The following is a 12,921-nucleotide window of genomic DNA, read 5'->3' as shown; positions in this document are numbered from 1 at the left end:
CACTCCTATAATGGTGATAATAATTTAGATCCTTTTCGCAGTGATTTTTCTAGCTTAAGTGAATATTTTTAATGTGATTCTGTCTGTTACAACACTACAAGAGAAATGAAAGGAAATTAAAGCAAACAATGACTGAATCATTTAGCATCCACCTTAAAACCATAAGGCATGATAAAGAATCGCAAGTTCGTGTCCCTATTGTGTGGCATAAGAGATCCTTAAAATGATGATGAAAATTTCCAAAACACCCAGGACACACAAAAGTAATATCCTCTGAGACAGCCACGGCTGGTCAGAGTCACAAGAGTTTTCGGGGGTATAAGAAGTCTTTCCCTGCGTACAGGGATGGATTTCAATGTCTTGAAAAGGAAGGATCATAAGAAATGCAGAGGATTACTGAGTTTTTTGTTTTTTAGTGCTGTCCATACGCAGTGTCTCCAGTCATTTCCCAGTGTTTAAGCATCCCATTGTGAATGAGAGTCTTTTTATACCTCTTCTTTCCAAGAGCATCTGTTCAGAATTGAAATGTTGTTCATTTGCTCCAACTTGCATTAGTAGAGTGCTGTGCATCCTTTGCGCACATCTGTTTTTTCAGGGTTTTTATGAACAGGAACGTATGTCAGCATCCTTGGCTGATTTTGCTGGGATACAGTAAGGGTATACCTGAGACCCCATGTGCATCAAAGACTACATCCCACCCCTGTTAGGGAGGGCACAGCTCTGTGCCTCAACTCAATAAATGACACCTCATATAAAACACATTTAAAACAAACACACGTGCATGCTCTTGAAAGCTGCAGGCTTTGCTGGGGCCTGTGGACAGAGCAAAATGAAGGGTAGGGGATGAGCCGAATGTCCTCAGCAGTCTGTAGTCTCAAACCCCATACCTCAACAGCTCATAAAATCAAGTTCATAGCCAAAATTCTGGAACAAAGTCAGCTGTGTTAGAAAATCAAAAGGAGAAGAAAACAAGACAGTCATGGTTAGGTGCAGCCACTCCCTGGTGCAACAAACAGCTTATACCAGATACCTACACCATGTGCACACTTGAAAGTGATGCACACTTACATTACCATCAGCCATAATCACAGAATCTAAATTCAGGGGCAAAAATGGGGTTTAGTCATCTCGTCTAAACAGTCTCTTAGCAAGTCAGCAATACACAGCAATTTAAAGGTTTTATGTTACATCTGTAGCTGAGTGTGGTTCTGAAATTGGTGTCCATGTTGATCCTGCAGTTGTTCTGAATGTATACTGCAGTAGCACCTGAAAGCACCTTCATTGCCATGTAGTCTGACGTTACAATTTCATGGCTCAAAAACTCATCAAAGGTGTTTGGGGTCTAAAGGTAAGAGCTGCTTGAGACAGCTCACATGCATTGAGTTTTGTCTGTTATGACATTTTTCTTCTTTACATATTCCCGAAGCCTCTTTTTATCTCAAATACTTACCTGGCAAACTACACAACAGTAGTGAAATCAGTCATAAACAGGTGGTGGGGGAAAAAACAAAGCACTTAAAAGCCCTAGCTTGTTAAGAGGTTGAGGCAAAAGAGGTGTGCAAGATTAAAAAAAAGACTCACTGGACAGACAGTGCCATCTGTTTCCACTAAAGGACATGTGAGCTGTGTGGGTGGTTCAAAGGTACAAAGACACAGAAGGAAAGGGAAGTAAAGAGAAAAGAAGGTGGGGCATTGGAGGAGAAGAAGCTAGAGAATTTCAATGAACTGACAAAGATGGAAAGAAAAGAAAAACGATTCCCTGCTGAAAAAAATGTGTTATGTATTCTAAAATGAATTCCATCATAGCCAAGAGCACACTTCGAAATCATAGAGTTGTTAAGGGGGGGATTTAGAGCCGTGAGTATCCAAAAGCCCTGAGGTCTCGAGGCAGGCAGGGGAGGATGAATGCCAGACTGACAAGGACTGTGGTTACTATTATGACTGAGTCTTATCTTAAAGCCCCAATCAGGAATCAATGAAACACCACCACTGCATTACTAGAACTGTCCAGTTTACGTACAAACAGCAGTAAATGTACTGTCACTTTATTGTGACTGATTCCTTCTTGGGGCTCTAAAAACTCTGAGCATGGTAATGGCTAACACAGAGGACTCGGTTTCAAGGAGATGCAGTAGGGAAAGAACTCAAGGTCAGAGGTTTTAGGACAGATAGTGAAACAGCAGCAGAAACTCAAGGACACACAGTGGGGCAGACAGACACAAACATGAGTATCAGTGAGAGAGTATGGTGGAGGGGGAAGTCTCAACGTCATGGTAAAAATGGAGGAAGGTCAAGACTCCTCGTTGCCGGAGTCGTCCTCATCACCAAAGCAGTCTCCGCTCATTTCCCCTGCTGGGCCGCCAGCATCAACTTCATCGTCATCGTCGTCCTCTTCTTCGATGTTGTCATCGTACAGGTCGTCATAGAGCAGGTCTGAACTGCTGTCGTGAGAAGGCACTTTGGTCTGGATGCAGTACTCGGCCAGCGTGGTGGGCACCTTCACTCCGTCCCGCTCTGCGTCTGCCTTTGTGGACAGCACCTGCTTCCTGTACACAAAACAATCCAAAGACTGATCATGTCACACATCACTGTCAGTGCTGTATATGAGGTATCCAAATGCCTGAGAAAGGTGGGTGTCGCTAGCTCATCTGCATCCCCCATCTGTTTTGCACTGAGCATGCACAGCACTGTCACGCACTGAAACGACGCCCAATCTGTATCCCATGTTTTTACTTTGCTGTATTAGTGGGTTAGATTAGGGACACATTTCATCAGCTCTATTCTAATATCAGCAAATCATGAAAATGCACCAGTCAGTGTTTTAATGCAGAATCCATGACATAAGTAGTCTTAAGCCTTATTCAGATGTGAGAAGGTGGAGTAATGTCATTTTTACCAGCGTTTCTCATGTCAGTTCATTCTATTGACTGAGCACACCCACATCAGTAAAGATTTCAATGCCTTTTGTCTTTTCCATAAAATGAGCTTCAGAAATAATCTCAGGTTATATTTATCCCATGCGAATTGACAAGTTGGTGAGAACATTTTCAAGCTGATATGTAACTTTGCTGTCTTACCTCACATGTACAACTCAGAACAGATACAAATGACAAAAATTGATTTTATACTGTGATGCTTACTTTTCCTATGAATTCCCAAGCTAATGGCAATGCAAGTGCATTCACTTAACCAGGGCTGCCAGAACCACAAGGGCAAGCAAGCATTTGACTCGCCGCTTTTCAAAGTACTGGGGCAGCGACCCACTACTTTCTGACTGAGTTCAGGATGCTTACATTACAAAGAAATTAAACTACACAGAGTGCTGATGAAGACATGAACAGAGAGTGAGTCAAACTCACAACCAACTAAACCAACTAAACTATGGCACAACCAACTAAAATCTCCATTTCAGCTGGGAAGCGGAACATTTTCCAAACAGTAAAGACTTCAAGAGTTGGTGATCAGTGAGAAGAGCTGCAGCTCACTAATTAGGTAAAAATGTTTTTGCCTGCAATACATTAAGCAATGCACTGGGCCACACTTTGAATTTGCTAAATGTCTGTTTAAATATTTCTTACCTTGCCATACTACGGTGAGTGTCATAGTTATTTTGGTGTGGACCAAACGTTTTCTTTAGTTCTGTCCGTTTTGATGTGTCAACACTCCACCCATATTCAGGTCGGTGCCAAATGATAGCTAAAGTGGACCGGTGACCCCTATTTGAGCAATTTTACAAAGGTCCACACCAAGCGAGAGAATTCAACACCCTAAGTTGATTTTCTCAATGCACATCAGCACTGTACTGTCCACAAAATCTGCCTGTTTTAACATTTTACTGTTTACAGACTGTCATATACTTCCTACATCACAAGATGCTGTTAGTAAGTAGACAAGCAGTAAAATAACAGCAAAATTACGCTTTTAGTTTTGGCACCTGGATCACAGAATGCATTTTTGGCCAAATATCAGCAACCTGACCTAAAAACTGGTAAACCATTCATAAAGAAGCAGCTATCGAATAAAGTTTATTGTTATTGCTTTGTTTTGTGATACGCATAGATATCAAGCTTATCTAATTTCTATTAATATTTTTTATATTTTCATTGTGATAAACCAAACACCCCACGTGCAATTTGGTCCACTGTAGCTGCAGTCTGAAAACAACTGAACCAAAAGTAAAAAAGATATTTCACAAAAACTCTAATGAAAAGGTTCAGGTTAGTGCACAGGGAGGTGAGAGATATGGAAAGAAAACTGCTGTTACCATCAATTTGGTTTCACATGAGAGCAAACCAATAGCTGAATCCCAAATTGCTCCTTACTCTTTATATAGTGCACCATATATTGTAAGTCATGCAACTTTGATTTCTATATCCAAATAGTGCCCTAAAAGTTAGATAGGATTTTCTGAAGCTTTGACTGAATATATATGGCTTTCATTTAGACATATAATACATTGTTTATGTTATATGTGTGCACTACATGAGGAATAGGAAGCCATTTGAGACTGAGCCTACATTTTGCCCAGCAGTGTTGATGCTTTTCTTACTCTAGCATCCATACATCTTACTCAAAGCCAAACCACCCAGGTAGATAATCACAACTTAAAGCTCTATGTTTTCACTGATAAACAGGTAGAACAGCATGACAGTTAAGCAGGGAAGAGTAAGAAATACATATGTAATTACTAGTGGGGATAACAACTGCATTGTTATGACTCAATTACTGCCTTAAAACGTTTACATATGCATGATACAAATCAGGTGATGCCAGTAATGTCCTCTGTGCATGCATGACAGTCAATAGTCTACCAAGGCTGCACTGTCATCGGAATGGAGTTGGTGCATAAAATTGGATTGAGAAAATGCTGTTGACGTGAATGATGAAAAGCTGGCAGGCAAAACACTGATGTGAATGATGCAATGTAGAGGTCTGTGGCACCCACCATGGTATCTTGCAAGACAAACCTAATTTTCAGTTATCATGTGCGAGAGCCGGGCTGTTAAACAACCCAGTGAGGGCAAGAGTAAGACAACACAGATATTTGGGGAAATCCCACAAATCACTGAACAGCTAAAATAATATGATAACAACCACTTAATAATTAGCCTATATAAATAATATGTAACAGCAAAATAGCATAAACTTATGAACTCGTTCTAAATAGCTGTGAAGCAACCATTTATATAAACAACACAAACATTGCTTTGTTGTAATTTACAGAGATGACAAAGCAATCAGACAGTCAGATGGCCACAGCTGTGGAAAATACTCTTTAAAAAATGTATATATTACAATAAAACTGACTAATGGCAGGTCTGACGTGTGGCAGTCATTTTCAACTATAACTAAAGCAGATGGAAACCTGCGAGCCAAAATGTTTAAGGTGCGGGTGGAAGTTGCACATATGGTGCAGATTGTGTCCGGATGCGGTATGAAATCTTGTGGGAGTAGGACCGTGCAGACCTCTAATGTAATAGGTTTGTTTGTAATTTATTGCTATTCTGAGAGTTAAAAATGTTCAACTCACTGAAAGCAGGTGCATTTAATACTGAATTCAATTTAAAACCTCTTAAAAACATACAAATCAAATGAAGTACAACAAACTTATTGCATACAGTAGTTTTACAGTGTAAATGACTATACTTTATATAGTATACTGTAGAATATTTAATAGAAAACATGTACTTTATGGTTTCATCTCCTAGCATTTCTCAGCTTTCATCAGGGCAAGTGAAAGTGCAAAAGATAATGGCCAACCAAAAACTGTGAGGGATGCTTTGGTAGCATCCTTGAAATGGTCTGAATGTTAAGCGAACTTCAATGATGTGGCAGTCAAGAAAACCCATCTAGTTTTTGTGCTCGATACTGTCTATGGTACTACTAGGTTGTGATCACTGCTGTGCTGTGAATGATCTCGGTCAGCTGTGGTCTGATTTTGGCCCCTTTTCATTGACAGACAGCGTTGAGGCAGGTTTAGAAATTGGGCTGCAGTCTGCTAATGCATGACTACAAAGTGCACCAACTATATGGCAAGCTTATCTGAATGGCCACCAAAACAGGTACAAAGAAAGACTACCTATAAACTGGCAAAATAGTGGACTGAAAATGCTATATATATAAATAAGTAAGCAAACATCTTCAGTTATAAACATGTAAAAATTAAATGATATTATAAGACTATTAATCAAATCTGAAATTAATTTGACCTAAAATTATTCATGTGTAAATGTGAACCTGTGCACGTCAGATGTAACAAATTCACTGTATTTTTTAACAAAACTGTTTTTACCGGATGATTTCAGCATACTCCTTGTCCTTTCCTTTGCTGTCTCTCCATTTACGGAACATGACTGAAGCGTCCACGTTAGCCGGGGAAAAGGTGTTGGGCTCATTCAGCAGAGAGATTACACTCAGCAAGATAGTTCTATTGAAAAAAGAAAATAAAACTGATTTGTTTTGTTCCAATCTAATGAGATCATCTGTATATATTCATATGCAATCAACATTTTCAAATGGTGTAAAGAAATGAAAACGGAGGTAAGAAATGACATGGCAAAGATGGTCACCTGACATTCTGTGTAGGGTTCCACCTCTCTGATGGTAACTCTCCACTCTGGGGATCATCCACAGGAGGGTGCAGGATGGAAATGCACACATCACCATTCTGGGATTAAGACAAAAATATTACTCATATCACACATACAGTTCTGAAATGATTCTAGGAGTTTGCAGTAAGCCTGCCTCATGACTGATACTCAGGCAAGCTGCAATCAGTAGAGATATTTTAATTAGAGAACTACAAAATATAATTAGATTAAATTAGATTAAATAGATGTCGCTTATTTTGTTTACCTCATAAATGTTTGGATGCCACATCTTGGTTAGGAAACGGAAAGTTGGTGGTGAGTAAGGGTAGTCAACAGGAAACTTTATATGGGCCTAAAAGACAGGAACATCAGAAACAGTAAGTTTGTGTTTATTACTGGTTCCACAGGAGAATCTATTGTTTGAAAAAGTGTATACTCAACTGTAAAAGACACAAGAACAAGACTAAATCACATAAAGATGCAAGTAAATTACACTCAAAAATAATCAGACATATTAAACTAAGTGCACAAACTAACTCCATTGGGCTGTAACCCACATACTTCAGGACAATGGCCACATTTATATGCACAGAAAGGTGTGACTGCAGGCTCAGATCAACCCCTTAAAATCCCAGGTTCATTACAGTCTAAGGCTTATTATTAAGTAACTACAGGGACTTCAATGCAAACTGGTTGAGCTATTCCTAGGTTATAGAAGAGTGTAATAAAACACTGGTAGGCCAGTGTAATACAGCAGCCTGAAGTAAGGCCAGTTTAACTACTCTGGTGGACTACAGTGTGACATGTCCTCAGAGCAGGAATGTTTTCCTCTGTGAGAAAAACATTTCCCCAGCAATGCTGAGAGCTGACTGTGTGTCAGACAAGAGGAGGAGCTGGCACTCTGTTGCTCATCCCTGACACTACAGAGTGTGTTTAGCAGCGTGTGAACAAGAAGCAATTTAAGGACATGGGGTGCTCAGAAAAATAGACAGCAGACAGCAAAACCAAATCTAATCTGCTGAGTCTTGTCTATTTTTGACTGTATTTCTCTAAAATGAATAAAATGTATTACAGAAAGAAAACAAAAATGTTTACACAAGCAATGCTAATGTACAAAGCCCAGCATCAGATAACAGGATGATGCCGTTCTTCTTACATGGACATTAAGCAGTACACATGTCATTTACAATGGGAGGAGCTCAGGTCTGTTACTACACAGATACCACTATCAGCATCCAAGCATTCAGCAATGTCGTCATAAAACTTTCCCACACTCTGGCCTCACTGGGGCATCTATAGCTCTACAGAATTACTTGAAGGGCCAGGATTCTTTCATTTGAAGGACCATTACATCATTGTTATGCAATTCTGCAACGACTTCACTCTGATTATATATGACATCACTTTGAAATAGAGTGTTTATTTTATTCATTACATCGCTGGATGGTGTTGATAAAACTTAATATAATGATTGTTTTCCGAATATATGTTAGTATTAGAGTACTAGTATTAGAGTAATGTTTAAGCTTGTACTGATAACAGTAATGAACTCATGTTTCCTATACATTCAAATGCTTCATTATAGTATTATGAAGGGAACAAATAACCACCACTTTAGTCAAAGACCCCTTACGTCAACATAATGTCTTTTACTTCATTTTTCTTACACATTCATCTATTAAATACCACTAAAACTAAAAATCAATACTGTTGTGTGACACACCAGTAAAGACAATTTATCACCCAGCACTAATTCTTTACAAGCACTGACCAGGGGAAACTTGGGAAAGACTTAATATGCCCTTCTCCCCTACTGAGATGCCATTTATATCTGTCAGACTTATAAATAGTGACACAACAACTGCATCACTTGGAAAATAAGAACGAGAGGGAATGAGAGATGGGGCAAAGGAGAAGATGTACAGAGTGCGGGGTTACAACCAAGACACATGACAGAGCATAAACAACATCTCTATGACAAAGAACACACTGACTGCACAGATGCATGTGCACACCCGTCTGAGTATTCCCCTGACAGTGGGCACCACTAGGCAACTGAATGCTTTTTACTGCTAGTTTGAAAAAGATGTGATGTTAGTATGCCCCCTTGTGTCAATATGACATCCAGTAGTCAGCTGATCCACTGCTTTAGGGCCAAGTTACCCAAGCGTCAAAGCACAAAGTTCATCCTGAGATTATACAGCTAGTCCTAACACTATGAGGATTCTACAAGACTGGATTTGGGTCAGGGGTTGCCAGAGGTGAATCTGCATGATTATTACATACCTGCCTGACTGCATTTATTCGAGCTGACCACAATTATTTTCCACAGTTGTTTGTGTTTCCAATCATATGATTACTTCACAACAAAAGGAATATGAATTGGGTGTGTTTTCATCCACCGGGTTGAACAAAATACATGAAGAAAAAAAAAGAAGCAGAAAACACATTTATTGAGGCCTGTCATGGATCTTATGAGACCAACAGATGTTCTAACTTCTGTTTGGTGCTGTACCACACTTAGAAGGGAACAGTTAGCAACGTTTGCTTATCTGGGCTCAAGCCAATCTGTCATCAGTTGAGAGCTACAGCTTGTACTTTAATACTTGCATATATTAAACCAAATAATGATTTTACAGTTCCTCGTCCTCAGCTTCAAATTTGTATTCTTTACAAATTCCTGTCATTTTTTATTAAAAGCTCTGGTGTTTAATTAAATGCAATATATCTACACCAATCTCTGCTTTTTAAATATAAAAAACAGACCACTGAAAAACCCAAATTAGTTCACTACCAGAATTGAAATTGAAACCACTATAAAACCATGAATACTCACCCTCAGCTTTCGCAATTACAAATACATTCTGCTTTATATAATACATCTACATTAGTTACTATTTATGTTGCCATACTTTGGTATTCAGTTAAAAAATAGTACATCCACAAGAAAAAAAATTTGGGAAAAAAAAAAAGGTTGCTTAAAGTTTATTTTACATTGACATGATTCAACTGTGTACACTGACTGTACACACCAATGTACCAATGTAAGTACTTAACTTACCTAATTGATTACTAGTACATGTGACATGTTTCATTTGTGTGAGAGTGATGCACATATTTGAAATGTGTAAATACTTTTTTTTCCAATATAATAATGAAATTTCATCCTCACATATCTACACTTCATTCACCATTTGATTGTGCAAATGTTTTCCTGGGACAGACCTTAAAGTAGCCCCCTTCATAGAGCGTATTTGGGGGTCCAAAGATAGCCACCTCCCAGTTATACAGGTCAGACTCCTCCACTAGGGTTATGCGGAAGCCTTCCACCGGCTCCTCCTGTAGGGACTTCAGCTCCAGCATCAAGGCCTTCTGCGAGCTGGGCATCTGCTGATGGGCCATGACCGCCGTCCGTCTGCAACCTCGCCTGTAGGGGTAAAAGTTTAGTCTTTAACAAAGATAATTTTAGCACTGTGATCACAACTTACATCTTTTGTTTGAACAGTTTTACTCTAGATTTCTAAAGGCTTGTAGACACCTTAAGTCAATTCAGCAACTTTAATGTGCGCCCACTGTGGATTGTTGGGCTTACAAACTGGAAACATGCTGGCATTTAATAAATGACTAATAAACTGTTTTATGTACAATGGACAAAAACTAATGAAAGTGTATTCCAATGAATCAAACCCGAATCCAAAGCAAACTCTGTTCTAATGAAACTCAACTGAGTTGCCCTAAAATGTTTCAGTTTTGTTCCATCAACAACTGAACTTTACGCTGAGGTAGCAAAGTCTGTACTTTCTGACTCAACTCTACCTGTTTGAATAGAAATGTGTGGCACAATTGAGTTAAGTTTATTTAACGGTTTCATTTTTGAGTGTATTTGCAAACCAAGACAAGATCCTAACTCTCGTTAAGTAACTTCACATATTAACTACATGTGACGACAACAACAGAACCGAGATAAAATACACTCGAAAACACAACCGTCCCCGGAGCTGTCTGTGCTTTAACGGTAGCTAGTTACCTTTATACTTCACACAGTTCGACACAGGACGTCTGCGTGTATCAAACTTCCTTCCTCATGTACTTAAACGTTTGAATGAAGTTTGAGGAAGACGCGAGTTTCGGCAGTCTAATTCTTCATGAAGGGCAGTTTGGTTGTGATGAGTTAGTTTTCGGGCTGCTGGGCAGGAATGCAGGTTGATAATTTGCTAGCCTGTAGCTACAGTGGAAAACACAGCCGGGCCAGCGAGCGACCCCTCTCTCTGTCTCTCTCTCTGTCTCTCTCTCTCTGTCTCTCTCTCTGTCTCTCTCTCTCTCTCTCTCTCTGTCTCTCTCTGTCTCTCTCTCTCTCTCTCTCTCTCTCTCTCTCTCTGTCTTTCTCTCTCACTGTCTGTCTCTCTCTCTCTCTCTTTCTCTCTCTCTGCTGCAGGGAGGCGTCCTCAACTGAGTCCGTACTGAGCCAAGGCTCTAGCTAATGTAGCTACGTCTATACGAAACGACAGCAACAAATATCAATTTTCTAATGCAGATGGTGCTTATGAGCTGATATTATCCGCTGTCATCTCTGTTTCGGCCGCGTCTGCCTGTCTGTGTGCGTGAGCGCCGCTTGTTTACATCCGTTCAGCTCCGTTAGCGCTGCTGCTGCACGAAGCCTTCAAAACCCACACCAAAACAACAGTCCGCTGACGATAAAGACAGCAGCAGCCGCTACTAAAACCGCTGCTGTGGACGCTCCTCTCCGCGCTGGACTCCTCTGGCTGGAAGAGTCGTACTGTCCCGTACTGAGCGGACCGAACCGAGCTGACCGACCGCTGCTAAACTACATCCTCACCAGAACCGTCACCCTGCCGACGCTTCCGCCTGGCGTCCGAGTGCCGTGACGTCACGACGTCCACACTGGGCCAGATCGTTCCGTTTCTTTCTTTCTCTCTTTTTTATTTTTTGTGCGACTACACGGTTTGTTTTTGTTTGTTTTCGTTGAACCACCAAGCCATTTGTTTCAAACCAACATTCACACATCAAACTGAATTTCTTTGTGAAACATCGGCAGAGGGCAAGAGAAAACTGATGAAAATAAATCAACTGATAAAACTTTTACCACAGCAGTCAACTATACTAACTATATACTAACTATAGACTTAGTTTTGCTGCAATCAACAATTCACTAGATCTGTGTGCAAAGGCCATATGTGAAGGTGTTTTTCTGACAAATTTCATCTTACGCATGTAAAACTTAGCTATTAATATGATCAAGTTTATTATAAAGCGCTCATGGGGATTAAATAAAGCGTGATCAGAGAAGTAATCATATGTAGTGGCTTTTAAGGAGAATTGTGCTGTTTTCCAATTTTTCTTTTTCACTCTAAAAAGAGATCAACCCAAAAAGATTGTTCTGTTTTCATCAGAGGCTGCACAATAGCGCTGATTTTATTCTCTATCCAATACAAAATAGTCAATGCAGATACCAAAACACACACACACACACACACACACACACACTCACACACACACACATCTTCTAAGCCGCTTCTCCCTCTGGGTTGTGGGGGGTGCTGGAGCCTATCCCAGCTGTCATCGGGCGGAAGGCAGGATACACCCTGGACAGGACGCCAGTCCATCGCAGGGTGATTTTTACAGTGATCATACAAATAATATTAGGAAGTTTGCATTAAATGTTATCAAATGTTTTATTGAAAAAAAAAACTGGATAAAATGTTCAAAACTACACATCAAAGTTTAAAGCAATGTTGTAGACACACCTCTCAGCTCTTCTGAGCATCTCTCATTTGTTATCTTTCATGAAAACCACTTCCAGTGATCAAAATTTCCATCTGGGCGTATCCTGTCTATTTTTACTGAGGAAATGCTGCTTTACAACCTTTTGTTTTGAAATAAAGTTTGTATTTTTCTGAACCATGTAGTACAACAGCTCCGTGTCTAAGGGCCTCTTTGTGGACAATAAGTGCCACTGTGCCCTCATCATCCCCTGGTGACTAGTAGTATGGCTGGGCATTGTCTTTGGTTGGCAACTATTGCATTTTAATAATGTTTCATAAAATCTGGCATTTTTAAACAAAAAACACTTTTCTATGTATGGCTGAAGTAGACTGTTAGTGGCAGAAGAAAACTGTTAACAAAATTTAAAAACTACACACTTAAAAATAATGATTCTTCAAGGGTCCTTATTACAGAAAATGGTTCTATAGAACCATAAACATCTAAAGAACCCTTTGCATGATTATGTGGTTCTTTGCATCGTGAAATAGTTTTTCAGATTGATGGAGAATGTGCTGTAGACAGACCTATATGGAATCTTTTTTAAAGA

General features: G+C 39.7%; 1 protein-coding gene across 1 annotated transcript; it reads right to left on the bottom strand.

The window, feature by feature from the left end:
- Positions 1 to 41: 41 nt before the first annotated feature.
- On the bottom strand, positions 42 to 11,470 carry ube2r2 (ubiquitin-conjugating enzyme E2R 2). The gene is made up of 6 exons (XM_017686593.2): positions 10,618 to 11,470; positions 9,816 to 10,017; positions 6,856 to 6,942; positions 6,570 to 6,667; positions 6,293 to 6,427; positions 42 to 2,546 (listed from the first exon to the last, which is right to left on the bottom strand). Exons 2-6 carry the CDS (start codon positions 9,990 to 9,992, stop codon positions 2,291 to 2,293), a joined length of 753 nt encoding a protein of 250 aa, XP_017542082.1. The 5' UTR covers positions 9,993 to 10,017; positions 10,618 to 11,470; the 3' UTR covers positions 42 to 2,290.
- Between the last annotated feature and the right edge of the window lie 1,451 nt (positions 11,471 to 12,921).

Source organism: Pygocentrus nattereri, chromosome 16 (assembly GCF_015220715.1).
Source record: "Pygocentrus nattereri isolate fPygNat1 chromosome 16, fPygNat1.pri, whole genome shotgun sequence".
Taxonomy (NCBI): Eukaryota; Metazoa; Chordata; class Actinopteri; order Characiformes; family Serrasalmidae; genus Pygocentrus; species Pygocentrus nattereri.
The sequence above is the reverse complement of the archived record's forward strand: the minus strand, read 5'-3'. Positions and strand labels throughout refer to the sequence as shown.

Excerpts from the sequence above, each read along its gene's own strand:
- ube2r2 (XM_017686593.2), bottom strand. The coding sequence starts at position 9,992 with ATGGCCCATCAGCAGATGCCCAGCTCGCAGAAGGCCTTGATGCTGGAG. Across the intron at positions 6,943-9,815 it reads ATGAAGGGGGCTACTTTAAG|GCCCATATAAAGTTTCCTGT; the intron begins GTCTGTCCCAGG and ends CCTGTCTTTTAG. Across the intron at positions 6,668-6,855 it reads GGCATCCAAACATTTATGAG|AATGGTGATGTGTGCATTTC; the intron begins GTAAACAAAATA and ends TCTTAATCCCAG.